The 26922-nt window shown below is 40.7% G+C and overlaps 1 protein-coding gene across 1 annotated transcript in view; it reads left to right on the top strand.

Annotated features, from left to right (window-relative positions):
• ZNF704 (zinc finger protein 704) overlaps window positions 1-26922 on the top strand; it is a 375130-nt gene that overhangs the window by 305535 nt on the left and 42673 nt on the right. The window contains exons 3-4 of the mRNA XM_007944653.2: window positions 6508-6611; window positions 9669-9901. Of these exons, the coding sequence (XP_007942844.1) occupies window positions 6508-6611; window positions 9669-9901 (337 nt within the window). The remainder of the gene's footprint in view (window positions 1-6507; window positions 6612-9668; window positions 9902-26922) is intronic.

Genomic DNA, 26922 nt, shown 5'->3' with positions numbered 1-26922 from the left:
AGGATTGAATGTTGTCTTTTCAGGCAAAGTGAAATGCTACTTACAGTGTGGTCCTTGGGCCAGTGCTAGCCTGCAAACTCTTTGTCACTAGTCCATGATGAATTAGGTACAGAAATTGAGAGCTAGAACTTTGTATAGCAATTTGACATTGCTCCTACATTCATGGGCCATTTTTACTGTATTTTACAACAGAGTGGAAATTTCATAAACATGATCCTTCAACACAAGTTGTTTGAGAAGGACTGGCCTATGTTGCCTTATTTAAAAAAACAAAAGGCGGGGGAAGGTCTCTTTGCTCCAGTTTTTCCATCATGGTTGCCTTGTTTGATCAAGCACACTAGACACTTTATTACAGCTATGAGATCAGGGAAGCTGCCTATTGAAAAAGAATCAGCAGCCAAAATTAAATGAGAAGAACCAACGAAACTTTTACTATAAGATTCCTTTAAAAGGAAAATCAAGCTTTGGTGCTTAATTACAGTTAACAGTTATTGAATCCAGTTTCACAAACTCTTAGTAAAAGCTTTTCCAGAATTCCAAGACTGATAATGTTACTATGGTCTTTCTAATAGAAGCATTTTTATTTTCAGATTTTATTCTGTGCTTTAAGATTATCACAGTCTTCAAAGCGATTGAACTCGGTCTAGACACCAGATTGCTCCAGTTGCTAAGGAACTGGATTAGTGCTAATCTAAGGAATGTGTTATTCATTTTTAGTTCTGTTTGTTACTACAGCACTTTAATTGCAGATAAATATCTTTTATGGCTCTCTGGGGTGTGAAACATTTCTCCCTTAGCTGGTGGGGTTAGCCAGGGGAGACTGTTTGTATGCCCCCTCTAAGCACAAGGCATTCAGGCAAGAAGTGACTGAAAAGAAGAAAAAGGCTCCTTGCAGCCCACACAATAGCTGGCCTTGTAAGAAGCGTGAACCCAGGTTGAGCATTCAGGGTCAGGCCAGCCTCCCCAGCATGAGACCCAGGCCTGGGAGCAACATCACTGATCCTGCACACACGCCCACTGATTGCCTCTTCATGTCCCAGATGAGGTCATTCTGCAACCTGCTGCAGCAGTCATCTAGCAAATCAGTTCCTCAGATAAAAGTTCAGTTGTCAAAGCTGAGAAACTAGCCAGAGAAAGCTTTTTGAAAAGCAAATCTGATAGCACCAACTTAACCCCATTCTGCTTGGAACAGGTCAGTGCTTCCCAACGCATTTAGGATAAGGGTTTAAAACCCATATATAACTTCTATGGCCGTACTCGGGCTGTCTCCTCTCCAGGCGTACCAGGCTCACCCCTTAAGGCTCTTTTGAAGGCAGGCCTAGAAGCTTTTTTATCCCCTCAGCTAGGTAATGCTTATTCTTGCTTCTGACATCAACACAGTTCTCCCTTTATCAGGGAGCAACTAGGTAGATCCCTATCAAAGTACATAACACTTCTTCCTAGCATCACTGGTGTCATTTTAGGTTTGTGTATGTTTGAATAATACCTGATTCTCCATTAAACTAAACTAGAGTCGCTGGGTGGTACAAATGGTTAACATGCTCAATTACTAAACGAAAGGTTGGAATCCATTGGAAGAAAGGCCTGGCAGTTGACATCTGGAAAAGCAATGAGCCATTGGAAGGCCTGCAGCACACAGCTCCACTTTGGCACACATGGGGTTGTTAATGGGAGTCGGAATCAATTTGCTAGTAAATGGGGACTCCAACTAGACTAAAGCTCAGAAGGGCAGAGATGCCATCACATTTTCTTGGAGACTATACAGTAGTATCCCCAGTATCTAGCATAGCCCCAGGCACAGAGCAAGTACTCCAAGAGTGGATATTGAAAGCATGATCTCTGAAACATGAAAATCAAAAGGGTGCTCTAGGCTTTGGCTATTTGTGAATACCCTAAAGCCCGTGGTGTAATGAGCTGTATCGTTGCCAGAGCACAAGCTTGAAGCCCAGAAGCTGCTTCTCCATGTGCCACCCCTTACAGACTAACTTTCATGAAGTTACAGTAACTGTTTTGTTTTTTATGAAAAAAGGAAAAGAAAAGCAACAAGTGCTAGCTCTGGTATTGAGTAAGAATCAGTGAAGTAGTCTAATACTTTTTTGTGAGAGATACATGCTACCATCATATTCATAAATTCGAAAGCTAAAAGCTAACATCTATGGAAACCCTACTGTGGGCAAGACTGTGTTGATGTTCACATACAATTTCTCATTTATTCTTTTCAACAAACCTATATTTATCCTCCTTTTTACAAAAGAGGAAATTGGGACTCAGGTTATCCCAGGTCATATAGTAAATGGCAGAGAATGATTTGAACCCAGGTTGTCTAACTTACTCTAGACTTGAACTCTTAAATATTATTGCCCTTACTGCCTTTCCCAGAGACAGAGGTCCAGTACCCATCCTTAGCAAATATGATGATCCTGTACTCATAGACTGAATAGTATCTATTCATAGAGAGATAGTTGTCTCAGTCTAGAATTTAGAGTTTGAATTGAGACTTTGCTACAAAACTAACTAAATATCCTGCCTTTATTTTGTTCCTTTTCTACTACATTTTCCATTTTGACACTTTTCTAAAATACAAATTAATCACCTCTTCCAGGTTCATGAATATTCAATGGCTCTCTTTACAACAAACCACCTAACTAGGCACACACAGGCCCTGTGATCTGGCTGGACTCTGTCCACCCTCATCTCTCCATAGAGGACTCCTAAGTAATTTCCTAGTAAGCCACAGACTTGGGTTCTCCCATTTTGAAATCCTCATATGTTAAAGCCAGATCAATTCAAGGGCCAAATCATATACAGAGTGTATAGAGTGATAAAGCCAGCAATTACTGTTATTTATGAAGTAATTATAAATACTGTCACGCTCTGTAATACTCATGCAAGTCTGGAAGGAAAGAGTGAAAAAGGTCTTAGCCTTTTCCAAACATGTGGTTGATAAGGTTTTCCACGGTAAATTCAAGTTGAACATGAGAGATCACTTAATACTGCTTTTTATTATTAAACTCTAAACCTACCAGAGGGCTTTGCAGCAGTTTCTCCAAAGTATACCAAATTCTAATTTGTATATCATCTTTTCATTTTTAATTATAAGGATTTGAATTTGCAGCACCAGTTAATCAGTAATTAGATAGTACTGTACCAGAGGAAATGAGACAAAGATAAAAACAAAAACACAACGCAGCACAAGGCCGTATCATCTGGTAATGTTTCATGTAGCATGATTAAAAATAAATAAAATAAATAGTCCCTGACAGGTTATTAACTGAGTCGTTAGCAATGTATTCCTTTGAATTTTTTTGTTAGTGACTTGCAATGCCAATGAGAAACTTATAAGTAATTTGACTATGAAAACGCTATGATTACAGGCATACCTTATTTTATTGCACTTCATAGATACTGTGTTTTTTAGGCTTGTGGCAATCCTGTATTGAGCTAGTTTATTGGTGTCATTTTTCTAACAGCAAGTGCTCAGTTTGTGTCTCTGTCATTGGTATTTCTCACAATATTTCATACTTTTTCATAATGCTGTTGCATATTTAAAAGACTACAGTATAGCATATACCTAACTTAGAGATGTACTGGGAAACTAAAAAATTTGTGTGACTCACTCTGCTGCTTTATTGCCGTGGTCTGAAACTGAACCCACAGTATCTCTGAGGTTTATCTGTGTATGAATGCTTATTCCTCTTGGCTTTGCAAGACCCTGAGTCCAAGATACAGAAGAAGAAAAGGGTGTGATTATATAGCCAGTTTCTCTAGGAATCAGGAGGTGGGGGTGACTTTCTCTGTGCCGGGTGCACAGGCCTCTTATCTTGGTTTTTAAACTTTTGTTAATAAGAGAAAAACAGCAGACGTACAGAGACATCAGCAGCTCCTGCAATCCAATCTTGAGGGAGATGACAAAAGGAGGCTGCTCAAGTGTGCCCCACGCTGGCGTAAAATGATCCTGGCAGCTGGTCCTGGGGGAGAGCAGACAGCCAGAGGAGTTATTGGGCATCTCGATGTCTTTTTCTCTTTACTTCTATATGGCAAGCATTTCTCCATCAAGGCCCCCACACTGCTCCTTCTCCCTGTGACCATGATTACATGGCGACACTGAGCCACCAAAACACTCAAAATTACATCAGCATTCTTTTCCTCATGCTGTTTCAAGAGGCATTGTTTCTGCAAGAAACCAGCATCACTTTTACTCCTAAGTACTGAGATCTTGTACATTGTGAATATAGTAAAATCTTTAATAGTATTCCAAATGAATGAGAATTTTCTCCCCCAAAGTGTATGAAATTGTCTTGAAAGCTTCCCCAGAGTAAAACTTCAAAACTTCCACAGAGTGAATGTTACTGTGTACTCTCAAGCTTGTGTGATAGGAGTATTTTTAATTGCCAGTCTCTGAAACAAATGATTTGTTGTTTGATGGAATAATTTGGAGGAAGTGCATAAGGAAGTGCATAAGGTGCTTTGAGAAGAATTATGGATGAGAATTTCAAAGATCCCCATCTTTTGAAAGAAAGAGTTATTGCTTTGCAGTAGTGTGATATTCTCTGTGGCACAGATGTGGCTGGACAATGCAGCATCTAACTTTTAATAATTTTGATAACTTCATGGTGAGCTTAATTGAGCAGTCCCCCCACAAAAACAGGCACTATTTGATCTCTCCTCAGTTTAGGAATCTCTTTTCCCACTGTGTTCAGTGAGATGATGCTGTGAAGTTCATTGCTTTTACAAAGTGTTCAGTACACCTGTGAATGAAAGCCTCATTTGTCAAATTGACAATTCATTTGTGGTATGGCTTATTAATCCTCTGTGCTTTTCCAACTGTTCCCTAATTTGATTCCCTAATTTGAAAATGTTCATTTCTCTATAGGTGGTACAATTTTTGTGATGTCACTATAAAGTGTAAAGTTTTTCCTCTCAATATTAATGTTTACTGAAATAAGCTCAAATAAGCTGACTCCAGTTCACAGTCATCATTATCTTATGATCCTTTATTCTGGATTAACTGGCTAAAATTAATGAATGAAAGCAACCTCTCCATCTTGATGAATGATTATCAGTGACTCGTCATTTTAACAACATGCTAACTACTCCTACTATTTATCTTACAGGAGCTCTGGTAGTGTAGTGCCTAAGGCACTTGACTGCTAACCAGAAGGCTGGGCAATCTACTTCTGTAGTGATACTGCCTCGGAAACCTAAGGAGGGATTGCTATGAGTCAGATCCTACTCAATATACTCAGTAATGACAGTGAGTTTGGTTTGGGACCTGTTACAGTGCAGTAAAAGGAGCACTGAAGTTTAAATACCCCTAATTACATTTCTTCACCAGTCTCTTCCATCTCCAAAAATGGCTACTAGTTACTGCTCAAGCCAAAAATCTGAACAACATCCTTGATTTCCCCTTTTTGTTCATCTCCCACACCCAGTGCATTCTGACGGTTCACCTTCCACTGTCTCCACTCTAGTCTAAGCCACTATTTGTCTGCTTCTAATCTCCTTTCCCTAAAATGAACTCTCCATATAACACTGTGAAACTCAACTGCTGTCCAGTCGATCGTGATTCATAGTGACCCCTCCTTGGGTTTCCGGTGATATCTCTAAGGTTTCCCAATCTTCTGAGGAGTGGCTGGTGGGTGTGAACTGCCAGCCTTCTGGTTAACAGTCAAATACCTCAGGCACTATGCCACCAGAGGTAATTAAAAAAAAAAAAAAAAAAACTATGTCACTAGGCCCACTTAAAGCCTTCCAGTTTCAGTTTTCAGTTTCACTTAGAATAGTCACCATTGTAAAAGGACCCCATATGATCAGCTGCCCATCTCTCTCTTCTCACTTTGCGGTTTGTTTTTCAAACATCCCAGTTTCATTCCTGCTACCATGCCTTTACATGTGCTATTTCTTCTGCTTCGAATGCTTTTTTTGTGGCTCATCATGATTGATGCCTCTTCTCTCTCATCTTCTCAGAGAAACTTTTCCTGGCCACCTTAAGTGCAGCCCACCCAAGAGTCCCTATCATGTCTCCCTGTTTGTGCTCTTCACTGTTCTTGTCACTATCAAATTATTGTGTTAAACCACCATATCACCTGTTCCTAGAATAGAGTCTAGCCATTATAAAAACAAACCAAACTCATTGCTGTGGAATTGGTCTGAATTCATTGGTCCCAACTCATAGCGACCCCTCCTTGGGTTTCTGAGGCAGTATCACCAGGGAAGTAGATTGCGCAACCCTTCTTAGGAGCAGTCAAGTGCCTTAGGCCCTACACTACCAGTACACTCTAAATAAATAGTTGTTATCTGAATGAATCTCTCACTTCTTAATGCTGTATTACTTTGGCCAAATCACTTAAAATCACTTAACCTCTTTGGCTAAAGCTTCCTCCTCTATAAGATAAGGCTGACAAAATATTAGATTTAAGTCCAAAAAGTAAACATATGTGGTACATTGCTTGGCCCACAGTAGATGGAGAATGAGCATAGTTAACCCTGCCCCTCCCTGTTTCACAGGAAATCTTCAGAAGAATTGGACATGGACAAGGTGACAGCAGCAATGGTATTAACCAGCTTGTCAACCAGCCCTTTGGTTCGAAGTCCTCCTGTGCGACCAAATGGTAAGTGGCATGGATAAGGCTTTGGGAAGAGCTTGTCCTTGAGGAGTCTGGGTCTCATTCTTATGAAATACAATGAATATTTAATCCTCATCCATTACCAAGATCCAAGGGGAAATGTAGAAGAAAGAGAAACCCCAGAGTTCTTCCCTGAACTCCATTGCAACTCATTCATTCACATTTCTTTTCTTGAGCTCCAGCCCATATATATTTTTAAAAAGCAATATACAAGACTCCTTAATCATTCACTTGATATATTGATCAGGTAGCATTCTGGTTTGAATACATCATTGAAAAATGGTGCCCCAGGTAGGGTAAAATCTCTTTGGAGAAAAAGACTATTAATCATAACCATATTAAAGGCTAAGAGTGACTGGTGGGTATGAACTGCCAGCCTTCTGGTTAGCAGTCAAATGCCTTAGGCACTATACCACCTTAGTAAGTACTCAATACAATATAATGCTATGAGCTCTGGTGGTGTAGATAGGACACTTGACTGCTAACCAGAAGGCTGCCTGTTCAAACCCACCAGGCACTCCTCAGAAGGAAGACTGGGCAGCCATAGAGGTACTGCCTGCCTCAGAAATGCAAGCAAGGAAGGGTTGGTGTGAGTCAAATTGACTCAACAGCAGTGAGTTTGCAGCAGTGAGTTTGGGTACTATGTTTGTTTTAATTGTCTTGTAAATGGCAGAGCTGAAATTCTACTCTAGAATATTGCCTCATATTTAAATCAGGAGGAACAAGGCGATGAAGTCGGAGAGGTCGGAGAGACTAGCTGGAGATCTACCCTGATGGTCCATATGTCCATGGTAGACAGTTCAGCTTTCTGGCTGTACTTCTGACTGTGGGAGAGCTATTAAAGTTAATCTATGAAGTCATGATTAATCATGATTAAATTTAAATTTACAAGCAAACACAAACAATAACAAAAAGGAAACATGATAGTCACAGTGGGGAAAAAGAGTATGTATTTGAGAAATGTGAAGAAAGTAGGTAGGATAAACAAGACTTGGAGAGACCATTCACTGCAACAGGGAACAAAGGTAGAGGACCAGCTCCATTGGTGACTGTTTTTTCTCCAGAATAACCATTGTAACCATTGGGAACCTCTTCTGTAACTGAATAGTAACTGAATGAAAAGGATCATTCTATCAGAATATAGTGTGTAGCAGTGCCTGTATTCTTGACAGATACTTGCTTAAAATAAGGCAAAGCTACCCCCTAAGAAATATAATGTATCAGTCCTGACTTTTTTTAAAAACTTTGTCCTTTGGATTAAACAGTGTATATCTTAAGGAAATGCCATTTACAACACAAGCCTGTAAGAAAAATAACTTTTGACATGAAGATTAGTATGATTAAAACCCAAACTCACTGCTGTTGAATCTGCCTCTTAGTGACCTCTCCTTGGGTTTCTGGGTTTCCAAGACAGTATCACTACAGAACCCAACCTTCCTTCCGAGGAGTGGCTGGTGGGTTTGAACTGCCAGCCTTCTGGTTAGCAGTCAAGTGCCTTAGGGGCTATGTTAGGGGCTAGGCTACCAGGTATAGGTCTAGATCTAGCTCCCGAGTTCATCATAGCAGCTGCTAATATTACCAAAAGCCTTACCATTCCATTAGAGTTGTGTTGTATTGAATAATAGGCAACTCCAGGTCCAGTGGGCTGCAGAGAGGGAGTGTCTAATTTGGTTTTGTTGATGCTGAGAAGATGTGAGCCAGCATGATTCTCTCAGTGCTTGCTTTACACACTTCTAACTGAACATTTTACTTGACATAGTAAATCTATAACTAGGTGAAGGTAATAATCAGGAAATTTTAGCTAGTCTATTAATTAATCATTCATTTTCACTTCATTACTAACTACATAGTCATTAACAGCATTTGGGGATTATCTTCTCATAGTTAGTTGTAGTTAGTTTTTAATATATTCAAAATGCATATAAATACAGAGGAGAAATTACCCAAAAAGACAGTAGGATTTACACAAATGCTAATTAAGATCAGCTATCTTGAAAAGTAAAGCAAATCTGGTGTTTTCAGTCTTTAAAAAAAAAGATACCAAAAGATATCTGAAGACATTCTAATTAAAGCAACAAAGATCTCCCTACATCTCATCTAGATATCTGAAGACATTCTAATTAAAGCAACAAAGATCTCCCTACATCTCATCTCCCTACATTAGCAAACTTTCCCTTGTATTTTATTAGTAATTATTTCCAATAAATTCTTATCTCATCCCAGCTTTGTAGAAGTGAATGGAGAGGGTGTCATGTCTACAGCACAAGGCCTGCTTGTGCTGAAGCAAAGAGGGCTGACTGAGAGATAAGGGATGGTGGCTAGATGCCTAGTCACTGGCCTTGGGCAAATCACTTAAAATCACTGAAGTACACCAGGTCCAGTGGTCAAGAAGACAGATGAGAAGACAGATGTCATGAGAAGCCATGGGATTATATGATTATATCTTTGTTATAATGAGCAACGTGGTGCATGTCTTTATGAGTCAATTCTGACTTATCCAAAGCTGTATGTTAGTATGTTAGTTAGTACGTTAGAAGGCTGTATATAAATCTTTACTGGAACCAGTGCTTCCTCTTTCTTCTGCTGAGCAGCTGGTGGGTTCAAACCACTGACCTTTTTAAGTACTACAGCAAGAGCTCCTTAGAGAACTATCCAGAGATTTATAGAAGTTAGTTCCTTCAAAGAAAAGAAATAAATTAAAATAAATTAAATTAGGGGATTCTGTGATTAATCCACAGCTTCCCAAACTTATGGAACAAATTGCTTCTTTTTTAATACAATCTCCATGGATATCCCAAGGAGGAACTAGTATTCAACATACATCAGAAAATTCTTAGAAAGACCTAAATTATTATGTGGTTAAAATAACTTTTAAAAATAACTTTTATAAACAATAGTGTAATTCCTTTAAATACATAGCAAGCTACTACAGAATAGAATAGAATCAAGGGTCTCAGAGCTAAGGTTGCCTGTGCCCCACTGTGAATCATACCTGGGCTCACGTTAGAGGTTCCGGTACTGATGTTGTGTTTGTGTGAACAGAGGGCCTCAGTGGATCCTGGAAGGAAGGAGGATGTGTGCCTTCCAGTACCAGCAGCAGCGGCTATTGGAGCTGGAGTGCCCCTAGTGACCAGTCCAACCCATCCACGCCGTCACCTCCGCTCTCAGCCGACAGCTTCAAACCCTTCCGTACCCAGGCTCAGCCGGACGACGGCATTGACGAGTCAGAAGCCAGCAACCTTCTCTTTGATGAGCCCATTCCTAGGAAAAGAAAGGTTTGTCAGACACACCATTTTCTATTTCTAGTTTTTCTATTTCTAGTTACATGTTTTAGGGCACACTCTTCTCTAACCCACACCCCCTTTGATAAACAGATTTGAAATTTTAAAATAAATTCCATTACTAAAAACAAAAATAATTTAGATATTGATATGTTTCTTCAATATACATGTATACATGCCCTGTTGTCTGTTTATAAGTCATTCCCTTGGCATAAGCATAACCAGTAAGGTAACCTCGAAGTTCCCAGTACTTGGAAGTTAGAAAAGTAGACTACTGGCTAGGTCTGATAATTAATGTAATTAACTTACTCTCTTAGTGGGACTTAATGTAATTTTTTTTTTCTGCTTCAATCAGCAGAAGAATATTTTATGAAATATGCATGAAAACTGACATTAGGTCTCCTTTTAGTAAATATATAATTAATAAATTAATTCCGTTTTCACTGAACCCTCACAGCAGTCCTAAACAATATGATTTTCCCATCTTCAGAGAAGAAAACAGAGGACCAGAGAGTTGAGAGTTGATATATTTAACTAAACCATGTCAAGCAAGTTAGGAAGGTCCAGAAACCCAATTCAGTTGAACCTAATGTTCATGTTCTTTTCATTCTCTTCAAGTACATTTATCAAGTCTTCTGCCTCAAAAAATAAAACAATATGACTGCTGTATCTTTTTTCTTAATTGTGATTTGGGTGAAAGTTTACTTTACAGACAAAATTGGTTTTCCATTCAACTCAACAATTCATACACATTTTGTTTTATGACATTCCTTGCATTCTCCACAATGTAACAGCACTTTTCCCATCCCTTCCTGCCATCTTGGTTTATCCCTGGGCAAATGCTGCCCTTTTGATCTTATGTAGTTGGTTGATCTAATGAGTGTGTACCTCCCAGGTATTATTGTTCACCTTATAGGTCTATCTGGCTGAAAGTTGAGCCACAGAGGTGAGTTCAGTTTCAAGCTTGAAAGGTGTCTAAGGACCATAGTCTCGAGGGTTCCACCAGTCTCTATCAGACCAGTAAGTCTTGAAAACATTTTAATTATTGTTTTTAATTTGGTATGGGTAGCTTTATTGTTACTGACTAGTCAGAAAGAAACACCCAAAGCAAAATCCTAAGGACTGCAATGCAACATTTCTTCCCAGTTCACTCCAAGAGGAAAACAAAGAGATGGCATTGATCCAACATCTTCCCTCCCTGCATCTCTCTTAGCATCACTCAGCATGTATAATAGGTTGCACAGGCACACTCTCTATTGTGTCCATGTGGATATGAGCCAACTTTCTAGTCTCCAACTCTTCTTACCTAGATAATAGGGCAATAATGTAATGTCCTGTCCTGTTTCTCACCACTCCCTTGAGCAGGGGACCTGGAATTGTTCTGACATCTTATGGACCCCCAAGGAAACTAAGTTTTTGCTTGACTAGTCAGGGAAAGAGGCAAGGACTGGGTTGATGCAGGCAGGATAGCAGCATAGACCTGAAGCCTCTTCTTGTTGCTTCAGGCTGCACAGCCAGCCCTCTGCAGTCTCTCTCTGGGGTCATCTGAGGATGTGGTCCTGAGTCTCATAAATCTGGGACCAGTTGGGGCAAGAACCCACAGCACAAGAAGTCCCCCCACCCCAGTGCTTTTGAGGTGCATTGCTGAAAGCCCATCACCACTTGACAAACCTAAGGTAGCCACTGAGCCCAGATTCACTCTTGCATTACAATTAGGTTGCAGTGGTCACACTTATATTTAAAATACATAGACTTGACTAATTTAGACAATAGTCAAGTCACCAAAGGAAAATAGCTTCATTATAAAATGGTGTACATTTGGATGGCATAGGCCAGCTCCACAAGGTACTCAATAATAGGAATGAATGAATAAGAACCATGTTTGTCCTTGTTTCTATATGACTTGCCCTTCTATTCAAACTCTGGATTTTCCCAGGGTAATACTTATTCACTTTGGACACATCACCAGGAAAAGACCAATCTCTTTAAAAAGAAGACATCGTGTTTGGTCAATGAAAACAAGGGAACACCTCAATGACATGGATTGACATTGACACAATCTCTACCACAATGGACTCAAACATGATCATGATGATGGCACAAGACCAAGCAACATTATGAATCAGAGCCTATAGCAGTTAACAATACCATCACCATTACCAAGCAGGGTGAAGATGGTAGTCACTCATTTCTAACATATGGCTCTTACATAGACCAACCTGTTGTCTTGACCTTTTGAACTTAAAGTTACTTTGATTGGCAACAGTCCCATGTTCTTATTACTTTCACTAGTCATTCTTTTATTTACTAAAATCCAAACCCACTGCCGTCAAGTTGATTCTGACTAATAGAGACCCCCATTGGGTTTCCAAGGCTATAAATTTTTACAGTAGATTGCCTTATCTCAGTGGAGCAGCTGTTGGGTTTGAACTGCCAACCTTCTGATTAGTAGCCAAATGCCTTACTTACCAAGCCAACAGAGATCCTTATTTACTAAGTGAACCAATATTTATTCAGCACCCATTAGGCAAAATGCTTGATGCCTTGAGAATAAGGCATAGGCCCTCTCTCTTTGAGGTATTGACAGCTGGGTGGGTGGAGACTGATGTATAAAGAAGCAATAATTATGAGTCATAAAAGCTGTGCCTAGGATGTAGTGTTGTTGTTGTTGTTATGTGCCATCAAGTCAGACCTGACTCATAGCAACCCCTCCTTGGGTTACCGAGGTGGTACCATTATGGAAGTAGATTGCCCAACCTTCCTTCCGAGGAGTGGCTGGTGGGTTTGAACTGCCAGCCTTCTGGTTAGCAGTCAAGTGCCTTAGGCAATATGCTACCAGAGCTCCCCAGGAAGTAGTAGGACCATTTAAGAGGGGTGCCTAACTCTGTCTGGGGGGGGAGCAGTAGAAGGCTTCCAGAAGAGGTATCTTAACAGCATCCCCAGGGATGAGTAGGAGTTGGTCAAATAAGTAGCACATGAAAGAATATTTCAGGCAGAAGGAGAATCACCCGAAAAGGCCCAGTGCTAGCATCATCAGGGAATGTGAAGAAGTTCAGTAAAAATGGATTATAGAATGGGGGGTACTGAGTGATGAGGGTGGGCAGGTAGGCAGAGACCAATTGGATTAGGAAACTAACAAAAGGATTTAATTAGGAGAGGGATTTAAAGAGGAGAGAAACATGGATATTCTGTACCTTAGAGACATCACTTTCAAAAGTGGAGATTGTATTGGAGAAGGGACCTATAGAAGCTGTGACTTTAGTGGGTAAGAGTGCCATAAAACATGAGGAAAGGCCCACTATATATTTGGTGTATTATCCCAAAATTAAAATGAATCTAGGAAATTGGAATTCATAAAAAAATTAAGTGGAACACACAGAGATTGATGTCCTAGGCATTAGTAAGCTGAAATGGACTAGAATTGGCCATCAATCATATGGTCCACTCTGCCAGGAATGACAAATTGAAGAGAGACAAAGTTGCAGTCATCATTAAAAAGAACATTTCAATACCCATCCTGAAATACAACACTATGAGTGATAGGTTGATATCCATACATCTACAGGGAAGACCACTCAATATGATCATTATTCAAATTTACACATGAACCCCAAATGCCAAAGATGAAAAAATTAAAGATTTTTATGAGCTGTTGTAGTCTGCAAGACCACATCCTACAATACAGATTATATCTGAATGTAAAGAAAACAAGAATCCTCTGAACTAGACCAATAAGCAACATCATGGTAAGTGGGAGAAAATTGATTGTTAAGGATTTCATTTTACTTGGATCAACAATCAACACTCATGGAAGTAGCAGTCAGGAAATCAAGCAGCATATTGGACAAATCTGCTGTAAAAGACCTCTTTAAAATTCTAAAAAGCAAAGATGTCACTTTGATGATTAAGGTATCTTGAACCCAAGCCATAGTCTTCTCAGTTGCTTCACATGCATCTGAAACCTGGACAATGAAAAAGAAGACAGAAAAACAACTGATGTATTTGAATTGCGATTTTGGCAAAGAAAATAGACCATAGAGTTCCAGAAGAACTAACAAATGAGCCTTAGAATAAATACAACCAGAATGTTCCTTAGAAGCAAGGATGGCAAGGCTTTGTCTCACTCACTTTGGACACATCATCAGGAAAGACCAATTGCTAGAGAAGAACATCATGTCTGGTAGAGTCAGTGAAAATGAGATGAGAACTCTCCAGGAAATGGATTAACACAGTAACTTCAACAATGCCTCAAACATTTCAAAGATGGTTGAGATTGGTGCAGGACAGGGCACCATTTTGTTCTGTTATGCATAAAGGCACCTTGAGTCAGAGACAACTTGACAGCAACTAACAACATCATCACTGATGTCAGTGAGGGAGGAGAAAGTGCAATGCACTTACTTACTTTTTCTAAATTACAGTAGCCAATTTCATCAATATTTTTGACCCAAAGTAGGCTCTTAATAAATGCTCAATTATTTCTTTTCTTACTCACCTGTGATCGCTCCTATTTTCATTTTAAAAGTCCATCTATATAAATATTCTGAATTGTTTAATCCTGGTGCTTGTGGCTTCTGATCCCATATTTACACAGACATTTAATTTGGTTCATGTGTGGTCCTGAAAGTGATTATGTGAGAGTGAGGCTGAAAAGTCCTAAATCAGCAAAATCCTTTCCCAGCAGCTCACCCTAAGGCTGCGCCTGACCTGTGGTTATGTGTTAGACACTTCCTCAACTTGAAGCTGCAGTGATGAAGATTATACATGAAACTAATTTTCTACACTAATGTGATAGTAAATTTAGAGTTATTAAAATATTTCAAAAGGTTTCTAAAAGTTACTTTGCTTAAATCAGTCAAAACATTCTAGTTGGTAGAACTTGGTAAGTTCATCTTATTTTACTCTCCATTCCCACATTTGATTCCTAATATCCATTTGAAACCATGGCCAACTGTGACAGTCACATGCTCTGTGAGGATTGCTTGAGGACCTGCTACACCTCAGTATTTTTCAAACTGTAGGTGTCAACCCAGTATTGGGTTGAATTGATTTTATGAGTCATGAACAGCACTTTTTAAATAAATAGGACAGACTAGAGAGCATTGTATAAAGGTAAGGTAATAAAGGTAAGCGTTGTTCCTTAATACTTTGTTTTTTACATTTATGAGTGAGGGTGTACAGTGCAAAATGTATTTCTTATTGTGACTTATGATCAAAAATGTTTGGAAGGCCTTACTCTGTATTGCAAAGAGATAAGATGCTATGATATAAATTAAGGAGCCCTGATTAAAAATCAAAAGATCCACATTTTAAAAACAACTCTGCTCGCCTCTAACCTTAAGGAAATCACTTCACCTCTCTGGTCATGTGTCTTCATCTATGAAACAGGCAAACATATTATCACACTTTTCTCAAGACAATCATGAAGATAAATACTTTTTTAAGTATAAAACATAAGTCCTAAAATCCCACATATAGGTTGTGGCAACACTAATAGACATTTTGGAACCTCTAAAACAAAGGGGGGGGGCATTCTCTTTATGTGGTTACAAAGCAATGATTCTCTTCATCTTTATGGATGGTACCTTCTCTCTCCTCTCACCAACCACCACCCACCCACCCACACCCACACAAACCTTGCTTTCACCTTTTGTGGAGATCCATGTCCCAGGAAAAAAGTGTGAGAGATATTTACAAAGATAATGTTTGTAGAGAGAGAGAAACATTCCTGATTATGGTGCTGACAGTAACTACATGTGCAAATTTAGTGATGATTTATAAAATGCTTCCTAATGCTGTATTTAATCTTCACAAAAGTATTCCACATATTCTTATCCCCATTTTACAGAAGAGCCCCTTTGAGGTTCAATCAATAGCCCAAGGTCTTGTAGCTCATGTGGCAGACATAAGATCAGCTCAGTTCAACTAGCAGACAAAACTCTTAAGACGAATTAATTGAAGGAACCCACATTTCCCTCTACCCACAGAGGAGAATAACTTGGAAAGAAAATGATCAGATCCAGCTACACCCAGGAGTATGTGGCAGGGTGGGAGCCAGGTGCGAAAGGTTCAGAAAGAAATGGAGACCAGAGAGAAAATGCAAGCTCTCTGCTGGAGGACCTACTTCTTACATGAAGCATCCGACAAGACCTTCAGCCACAGCAGGTGAGAAGGCAAGAAAGGAAATGAAAGGCTCCTGTCCCCGAGCCAACTTCATGAAGCACAGTTCTATCAGAAGTTTTCTTCTGGAAGATCAGACAGACTGACAGTGCTGAGAAAACTCTGGTACAGTGTGAGCCAGGACTCTGCCACTTTGGGGACGGTGCAGTTCCCAGTCACGACCACAAGGTGATGCAAAAGCCAAAAGCCTGTTGCCGTAGTAAATTCTGACTGACTGACCCTACCAGACAGAGAACTGCCCCATAAGGTTTCCAAGGCTGTAATCGTTATGGAAGCAGACTGCCACATCTTTCTCCCATGGAGTGGCTGGTGGGTTCAAGCTGCTAACCTTACAGTTAGCAGGCAAGTGCTTAATCACTGTACCACCAGGGCTCCTACAAGGTGATACAGTGACCCTCAACACAGTCCAGGGTCTCTGGAAGGAAAAAGATTTCATGGGAAGGCCAAGAGTTAACTATCAATTCCAGAAGACCCCTAGAAAATCAAATTGTGCTGATAATATTTAGATTCCTGAGTTCATCAGATTCCAGATTCTGCCCATTCCTAACCATGACATCCCTAGTCCCAGTACTTACGTGACCTTAAGCAAATCACTTGACCCCTCTGAACCTCAGTTTCCTTTACCTATAAAATATTTATAAGGATGGCTACATTCTGAGGAGGTTTTTGTGAAGATTATATAAGAGGACACAGAAAATGCAATAAATGTTAACCACCAATGTTACTTGTTCCTTTTTACCCCCCTGACAATTGATGAGGATCCCTAGTTCAGCATTAGCTGTTAAGCGCTCTCCTCCCACCCAAAGGTGCCTCAGAAGAAAGGCCTGATGATGTGCTTCCAAAAGGTCACAGCCTAGAAAACCCTTAGAGTTCAGTTCTGCTCTGCACACATGGGCACCATGAGTTGGAATCAACTCGACTCGACAGCAGTGCGTTTAGGTTTTGGACAGCTGTCTGAATGGGCAATTTGAGAAGCCCAGGTTGGGGGCAGGCATTGCTTGCCTGCCATTCTCCATCCTGATGCCCACACTGAGCATGCAGTGCAGTGCCGCTGGGACTCAGGACGACTGTGGATTCCTCAGCTACCTCCTGCTTACTTGGGATCGATCTGAGAGACCAGCCTACAGTGTAGGTCTAGAGTGAGGTCAGCAATGACAGTGGCAGAAATTAGGGCAGATACAAGATCTGACTTAGGACTCCACATTTCAGAACGTGTGCAGCGACTCAGAGGGCATTACTCAATCCCAGCCTTCATTGTTTTCATTTCTTTTGTGAATAGTTTTACCTATGGGGGGAGGACAGGAGAATCTGAAGTCAGAAGAAAGTGCTGAGTTAACATAAGGCACTTCAGTAGAACAGTAGTAAACAATGAATTCATCCTTTGCTCTACTCTGCATTTTCAGTCTTTCGGAACCAAAAAAATCAATGAATCACTTTAAATTGTGAATGACTGCGCTGAAAAAAAAACAAACCCATAAAGCCCTCAAGAACTAGCATGTTGCAGCCCAGTTCTCCACTACTTAATTCCTAACCCACTAATTTTGAGCGGAGAGTGCCTCCTGCAAGAACTGCTGCTCTAGAAATAGACCCATCTGTTAGGACGGCAGGGGAGGGCAGTGCTAAGAAAAGCAGCTCAGTGTCATACTGCACGGATTTTTGGTGATGTTAACAGCATCGTAAGCTGGAGCGTGGGAGCTGACTGGCCTCATAGAAAGAATTGAGGATAAAAAAGACTGAAATCTAGGCATTTAGTGACAGGATCTCAGAATAATCTGCTGTGCAGAATATAGGAACCCAGAGTGTTGGAGTTCAGAGGACATCAGAAATCATCTAGCCAAATCCCAACTTTTCCAAGTTAGAGGACCCTTGATCATGTACAGAAATTTACAGATGTCCCCAACATTGAGATACACTTTTAGAATCCACTGATTGAGAACATATGTAATTATTAGGATTCACTAAGGCCTCCCTAGGCGGTGCAAACAGTTATCTACTACTTGCCAGAAGGCTGGCAGTTCGAACCTACCCAGAGGCACCTCAGAAGACAGCCCTGCAGTTCTACTCTGCACGTGTGGAGTCATTGTGAGTCAGAATTGACTTGACAGCATCTAACAACAGGTTTTACTATTAACTCAGAAATGCTTTTCGGTATTATAGGACTCATGTTAATAACTATCGGTAGAATTTTCATATAATAAAGTGAATCTGTTTTCATACACTTCAGTAAGTTTTGACTGTGTATACCTGAGTAACCACCACTGTAATCAATCTACCATACCTCATGCCCTTTGTAGTCAAATGCCACCCCTCCCCAAATAGGCAACCACTAATCTGATTTTTATCATTATTATAGATTATTTTTGCTATTCTATAAACAAAAGGCAAACCCATTGTCATCAAGTTAATTGTGACTCATGACACCCAGTTTTCTTGGCTGGAATCTTTATAGGAGCAGAATGCCAGACCTCTCATCCATGGCTCCACTGAGTGGGATCAAACATCTAGCCTTTAGGATAGTAGTCTAGTGCAAACCATTTTACTTCAAATAAATGGAATCATAAAATATGCCTCTTTTGGGTACACAATATCAAGTGTGGGCAAGTGAAATTCTCATATATTGTTGATGGGAAGGTAAAATGGCACAACCACTTTGGAAACAGTTTCCTAATTTCTTATAAAGTTACATATACACTTGGTAAATATGACCCAACAATTCCATTTCTAGATACTTACCTGAGACATGAAAAAACACATGTCCATTAAAAGACTAGTAGATAAAAGTTCAGTCTTTTATTCATTATCACCCGAAATGGAAACCAGCCAAATGTCTAACCACAGAAAATGGATAAACAAATTGCAGTGTATCTGCACAATGGAATACTACTCCACAATACAAAGAAACAAACTACTGTACACGAAACAATGAGTACATCTCAAAAATATGCTGACATCCAACTGAGGGCTTAAAAGCTTCCTAGCAGCCTTCTAAGATGCAGCTAATGTCTATCATCAGAAGCGAAGAAGAGTACAAAAAACCAAGGGCATTTGGAAAAAAATCAGCCCTAGGACACAATGGCCCTCGAGACCAGAAGAACTAGATGGTGCCTGGCTACCAATGCCAGCCACTTGGGAAGGGATCAAAACTGGAGATCCTATGTAAAGTGGGAGGAAAAATATGGAACAAAATCCAAACCACTCAATAGCTACCAGAATTACTGGTTGGATGGAGTCTGGTGGGACCCCCAAGACTATGGCCCTGGGATACACTTTGGGCCCAGGGTAAAATTCACTCCCAATGGCTGGCTCTCAGCCTGATAGTAAATAAGACCTACACGCAGACCACTCCGGTGATGCACCAACATACTATACGGAAATACATCCCTTGGAGCAATCAACCACGGGGCAACATTCACACGGAGGAAAAGCAGGACACACAGCAATGCATAACCATGAAAGGAACAGGGGGAAGGGGGTGAATTACAGGGAAGGGAGAGGACGAGAGTTAGGGTTGGGGATGGTAATTGGGGAGTGAAACCAAATGTATACAAAATGTCGAATGTAAAACAAATTCTGCTCTATAAATTCACATCTATCTATCTGTCTATATATGCGTGTGTGTGTGTGTGTGTGTATGCATGTATGTTAGGAGCTCTGGTGGTGTAGTGCCTAAGGCATTTGACTGCTAACCAGAAGGCTGGAAGTTCAAATCCACCAGCCACTCCTCAGAAGGAAGATGGGCCAATCTACTTCCGTAGTGATACTGCCCCAGAAACCCAAGGAAGGGTCGCTAAGAGTCAAAATCAACTTGTCATATTACAACAACACATCTATATGCTAAGATCACCCCTCAGAAGGAAGATTGGGCAGTCTACTTCTGTAGAGATACTGCCTTGGAAACACAAGGAGGGGTTGCTATGAGTCGAATCCACTCAACGGCAGTGAGTTTGGTTTTTGGTTTGGAAGATCAATAAATGCAGCAGGAAAATTCCAAGAGAATGAAATTAGATCTATTCCTTATACTATATGTAACAATTAACTCAAAATGGATTAAAGACCTGAATATGTAAGATCTAAACCCATAAAACGCTTAGGGGTAGTGCTTCAGGCCTTACATTTGACAGTGGACTCCTATAAGTGACACCAAAAGCAAAAGCAACAAAAGACAACTAAACTTTTGTGCATCAAAGGACTTTGTCAACAAAGCAAAAAGACACCCTACAGAATGGAAGAAAATATTTGGGAACTATATATCTGACAAGAATTTAATATCCAGAATATATAAAGAATGTCTGGAACTCAACAACAGAAAGACAAACAACCCAATTTAAAAAAAATAGTCAAAGGACTTGAGTAGACATTTTACCAAAGAAGAAATACAAATCGCCAATAAGCACATCAATGGAAACCACTCATCATTAAGGATATTGTGGTGCAGTGAATTACATTGGTATGGCTTTTCTAGACATAGTTTTCATTACTCCCACCAGGGTTACTGGGTGGGACCATGCAAATAGGTGTGTAGAACTCTGATGTAGGGATTGGTTAGTTTTGTCACTCTGCCAGGCTTAAAATGACCCCTCCTAGAGAGATCTCTGCCATCCAGAGAGAAAAGCTGGAGGTGAAATGGAATGTGTCCTTAGACCCGAGACCCCTGTGCTGACCTCCTTGGCTGAAAGACACCCCGGCACAGAGACAGTGGCAGTGGAACTAAGAGGCATGAGACAGAATGGCAGGCTTACCTGGCCCACAGAGGCAGAGGCCAGGCCAAGGGCCAGAGAGGCATATCTGAGGGCAAAGCAGAGGGGAGACTGTTCTGATCAAAGAACTGTATCCTGAGTGCATTCCTGAACCTGAATTGTAGCCTGTTACTTCCCTGATAAACCCTTAATCATGAGTATTGTCTATGAGTTCTGTGTGGCCACTGCAATGAATGATCTAACCCAGCAGAGAAGTAATGAGTACTGTGGGATGGATAGTTGATGTCAAAGTTGGTAAAAAGGCTGGAGGGTGGTGGCATGTCTGGCCTCATAGGAATAAGCCTTGGGCTGCTGAGGGTGATTCTATCTTCCTCTTGTGAAGTCAGAGGATGTCAGAAGATGCCACTTCCATGTCCTTTTTGCAGATGTACATATGAAAACCACATTGAGATACTCTTCATCCCAAATGATGTTCTCAGCTGTTGTCAGGCTGGCCCCCTATACATAGAGACCCCATGCACAATGGAACAAAATGCTGCCTGGTTCTTCTGCACCATCCCCATGAACAGTTGTAGATAAGACCTTGTGATCTAAGGGTATTCACTGGCTGATTTTCAGAAGAGATCACAAAGCCTTTCTTACCAGTCCTGTTCACCATCATAACAACACACACGCCTCCAATGACAGACAAGGATGGTGGCTGGACATGAGGTACATTGGCCAGAAATTGAATCCAGATCTCCTGCATGGAAGGCAAGAATTACACAATTCAACCACTAATGCCCTCTTCACCCCCACTAGACTGGCTATTATCATAAAATGGAAAAATAACAAGTATTGACAAAGATGTGGAGAAATTGGAACCCTCGTCCATTGCTGGTGGGATGGTAAAATGATGCAGCTGCTATGGAAAAGAGTTTGACAATTCCTCCCAAAGGTAAACCTAGAACTACCATAAACCAAAAAAAACAAACTCACTGCCATCAAATTGGATCCGCCTCATAGCGATCCCTCCTTGGATTTCCAAGGTGGTATCACTACGGAGGTAGATTGCCCCATCTTCCTTCCAAGGAGTAGCTGATGGGTTTGAACCACCAGCCTTCTGGTGAGCAGTCAAATGCCTTAGCTACGCCACCATATGACCCAGCAATTCCACCACTAGATATACACTCAAAGAATTGAAAACAGGGATGCAAACAGATACTTACACACCAATGATCACTGCAGCATTTTTTATCTAAAAGTCAAAAGGTGGAAATAACCCAACTGTCCGTCAACAGATGGATGGATAAATAAAATGTGCTACATACATACAATGGAATATTATTCAGCTTTGATTGATTTTTCCCTAGGTGTGTATAGTGCAATGGGTGTCTCTTCATATATGGCCTTTCTGGCCTTGAATTTATAATTCTGCTGAAAATGAGTGGTGGGGTTGTAGTCTGCCCTGTGATTGCTCTATTTTATGCACCTTGCAGAGATCAGTCAGTTTACTATGCAAGTAAACACAAAAGTCACCCATTGAGTGACTTGCCATGATTGATTGGCTTATTACCCTGCTGGGAGGGCTATGCCTTGAAATTAATAAAGAATTTGCTTATACAAGCAGCCAACCCAACAGAGCTTTTTACAAAGGTGAGTAAAGAGAGAGGAGAGAACTTCCTCAAAGAGCTGTAATGTGTGTCAATATCTGTAACACTGAAGACAATTGAGACTGCACTAGATGGCAGCAGCAACACAGGCATGAGATCCATGGAACTGGCAGATGGTTGCAGTGGTGCTTGCCACCCCACAAGGAAAGAGAAGTGAGTGCTTTCTGCTTTCCAGCAGGAAACTTGATGTCAGAACAGGGTACGTCCAGGCACTTGTTGGAGGAGCCAAAAGTGCTGTAACACTTGCTCAGGCAGGGCAAAGGCCAGGAGGACCTGTCGGCAGAGGCCCTGGAGATCCTGTGCAGGGGTCTTCCGGCCACCGAGGCAAAGTCCCGAGGCCCAGCAGAAGCCTAGGGAGCCTTATAGGCCCCCAGGCAGCATTGGGGTAGCCTCAAACAGCCATGCACAGCTAAGAGGGCATAGCAACAGTGCAAAGAAGGGCCTGCTAGCACAACAGAGAGGAGCCAAGAGAGCTGTCCTGGTTGAAGAATTGCATCCTGCCTCCTGAATTGTACCCTTCTACTTCCAAGTTGATCCTGATCCTGAGTTGTAGTCACTTCCTAATAAGCCACTTAACTGTACGTACAGTTGAGGAGTTCTGAGATGTTGCAATAAAAAAACTGAACCCAGTGGGGGAAGGAAGAGTGCAGGGTGTACTTGGTGTCAGAGATGATGGCATAGTACAGCAGCTTGGAGAACCTGGAAATCTGGGACATTTTAACCTCTACCTCATAGGAACCAGCTTTGTGCTCAATCTTGTTAAAGAAATTATTCCTTTAGCAGAATGCGGGTGTTTGCATGTGTGGAGCCACTCAGGTGCAGGCCGCAGTAAGCCAGCTGCAGGAGCAGCAGAAAGTGGGCATTTGCCCTGGGGGAAAGCCAGGTAAGCGAGTAGAACAGGGGAGACCAGGAAATGAGCAGAGTAGTTTAGAACAGCTAGGGGAGACAAACTTGTCTGTCATTTTGTCATACTGTGGAGGCTTGAGTGTTGCTGTGAGGCTGGAAGCTATGCCACCAGTGTTTCAAATGCCAGCAGGGTTACCCTGGTGGACAGGTTTCAGTGGAGCTTCTGGACTAAGACAGACTCAGAGAAAAAAGAGGCCATCCACTTCTCAGAGAATTGGCCAGTGAAAACCTTGTGAATAGCAGTGAAACACTGTGTGATATATTACTGGCAAACTTTATGAACACCCCTGAAACATTGTACGATACAGTGCCAGAAGATGAGCCCCTCAGGTTGGAAGGCATTCAAAATACGACTGGAGAAGGGCTTCTGCCTCAGAGTAGAGCTGACCTTAATGATGTGGATAGAGTAAAGCTTTTGGGACCCCTATTTGCTGATGTGGCACATCTCAAGATAAGAAGAAATTGCTGCAAACGTCCATTAATAATCGGAATGTGGAATGTACAAAGTATGAATTTAGGAAAACTGGAAGTTGTCAAAAATGAAATGGGATACATAAAGATTGCTGTCCTAGACATTGGTGAGCTGAAATGGACTGGTTTTGGCCATTTTAAATCAGACAACCATATGATCACTATGCTGGGAATGACAAACTGAAGAGGAATGGCATGGCATTCATCACCACAAAGAATGTTTCAAGATCTATCACGAAGTACAATGCTGTCAGTGATAGGATAATATGCCTACGAGAACGACCGGTTAATATTACTACTGTTCAAATTTTTGTACCAACTACCAAAGCCAAAGATGAGGAAGTTTAAGATTTTTACCAACTTCTGCAGTCTGAAATTGACCAAACGTGCAATCAAGATGTGTTAATTATCACTGGTAACTGGAATGCAAAAGCTGGAAACAAAGAAGAATCACCAGTAGTTGGAAACAAAGAAGAATCACCAATAGTTGGAAAATATGGCCTTGGTGATAGAAATGATGCTGGAGATCACATGATAGAATTTTGCAAGATCAATGACTTATTCATTGCAAATTCCTCTTTTCAACAACCCAAATGGCAGCTATACACATGGACTTCACCAGAATGGAGTACATAGAAATCAGATTGACTGCATCTGTGGCAAGAGGCAATGGAGAAGTGCAATATCTTCAGCCAAAACAAGGCCAGGAGCTGACTGTGCAACAGACCATCAACTGCTCATATGCAAGTTCAGGTTGAAGCTGAAGACAATTAAAAGAAGTCCATGAGAGCCAAAATATTATCTTTATTATATCCCTCCTGAATTGAGATACCATCTAAAGAATAGATTTGATGCATTGAATGACAATGACCAAAAACCAGAGAATTGTGGGATAATATCAAGAACATCATCCATGAAGAAAAAGGTCATTAAAAAAAGACAGGAAAGGAAGAAAAGACCAAAATGATGCCAGAAGAGACTCTAAAACTTGCCCTTGAACAGAGAGTAGCTAAAGCAGATGGAAAAATCAAAGGATAAAAGAGCTGAACAGAAGACAAAGTCAATTATTATAATGAAATATGCAAAGAGCTGAAGTTAGAAAACCAAAAGGGAAGAACACACTCAGGATTTCTCAAGCTGAAAGAACTGAGGAAAAAAAATTAAGGCTCAAATTGCGATATTGAAAGATTCCATGGACAATATGTTGAATAATGCAGGAAACATCAAAAGAAGATCGATGGAATACACAGAGTCACTATACAAAAAAGAATTGGTTGATGATTATCCATGTCAGGAGGTGGCATATGATCAAGAACCAATGGTATTGAAGGAAGAAGTCCAAGCTGCACTGACGGAATTGGTGAAAAACAAGGCTCCAGGAATTGACGGAATACCCATTGAGATATTTCAAGAAATGGATGCCATGCTGGAGGCACTCACTTGGCTATGCCAAGAGATTTGGAAAACAGTTACCTGGCCAACTGACTGGAAGAGATCCATATTTGTATCCATTCCAAAGAAAGGTGATCCCATATAATGTGAAAATTATCAAACAATATCATTGATATCACACGCAAGTAAAATCCTACTGAAGATAATTCAAAAATAGCAGTGATATAGTGATAGAAAACTACCAGAAATGTGAGCTGAATTGAGAAGGGGATGTAGAGAGAGTGATGTCATAGCTGAAGTCAGATGAATCTTGGCTGAAAGCAAAGAATACCAGAAAGATGTTTACTTGAATTTTATTGACTATGCAATATAGTGTGGATTATAACAAATTGTGGATAACATTGAGAAGAATGGGAATTCAAGAACACTTGATTTTACTCTCATGAGAAATCTGTACATAGACCAGTAGGCTGGTGTTCAAACAGAATAAGGGGATATTGCATGGTTTAAAATCAGGAAGGGAGTGCATAAGGGGTGTATCATTTCACCATACTTATTCAGTCTGTACGCTGAGCAAATAAAAAAAGCTGGACTATATATATATGAAGAGGAACATGGCATCAGGATTGGAGGAAGGCTCATTAACAACCTGTGATATGCTGAAGACACAATTTTGCTTCCTGAGAGTGAAGATGACTTGGAGCACTTACTGATGAAGATTGAAGACTACAGTCTGCAGTATGGATTGCACCTCAATGTAAAGAAAACAAAAATCCTCACAACTGGACCAATAAGCAGCATCATGATAGACGGAGAAAAGATTGAAGTTGTCAAAGAATTCATATTACTTGGTTCTACAATCAACACCAATGGAAGCAGCAGTCAAGATATCAAAAGACATATTGCATTGGGCAAATCTGCTGCAAAAGACCTCTTTCAAGTGCTGAAGAGCAAAGATGTCTCCTTGAAAACTAAGATGTGCCTAACCCAAGCCATGGTATTTTCAGTTGCCTCATATGCATGTGAGAACTGGACAATGAATAAGGAAGACTGAAGAAGAGTTGATGCTTTTGAGTTGTGGTGTTGGCAAAGAATGCTGAAAGTACCGTGGACTGCTAAAAGAACAAACAAATCTGTCCTAGAAGTGGTGCAGCCAGAATGCTCCTTGCAAGTGAGAATGGCCAGACTTTGTCTCACCTGCTTTGGTCATGTCGTCAGAAGGGACCATTCTCTGGAGAAGGATGTCATGCTTGGTAAAGTGGAGGGTCAACAAAAGAGGGGAAGGCCCTCAGCAAGATGGATTGATACAGAGGCTGCAGAGATGGGCTCAGGTATAGTAGGGCTCATGCAGCTGGCACAGGACTGGGCAGTGTTTTGTTCTACATAATGTCGCTATGAGTTGGAGACAACGCCACAGAACAATAACAACAACATATTCTATAATGCTTCAAAATCCAGCCATGCCTCCAATCTTGGAACTGAAGGTGACCTTCAGTGGTCATCTTGTCAGGGCTTTGTATCTGTCAGCATTCTGTTAGGAAAATAGAAGCTACTCCATGTATTCCAAGTACAAATCAATTTAAAAATAGATTGGACACTTGCCAATGAAGGACTAGCAGGGAGAAGATCGAGAAGACTTAGCCCAAGATTCACTTTATGATCCCAAAATAACTGATTTCAGAGACAACCCAGAAGCTGCTGCAATGGTGAATAATCT

The sequence above is a fragment of the Orycteropus afer genome, unplaced genomic scaffold, assembly GCF_000298275.1.
Source record: "Orycteropus afer afer isolate SDZICR_OR568_19922 unplaced genomic scaffold, OryAfe1.0 scaffold00129, whole genome shotgun sequence".
NCBI lineage: Eukaryota > Metazoa > Chordata > Mammalia > Tubulidentata > Orycteropodidae > Orycteropus > Orycteropus afer.
This window is presented reverse-complemented; position numbering and strand designations above follow the sequence as displayed.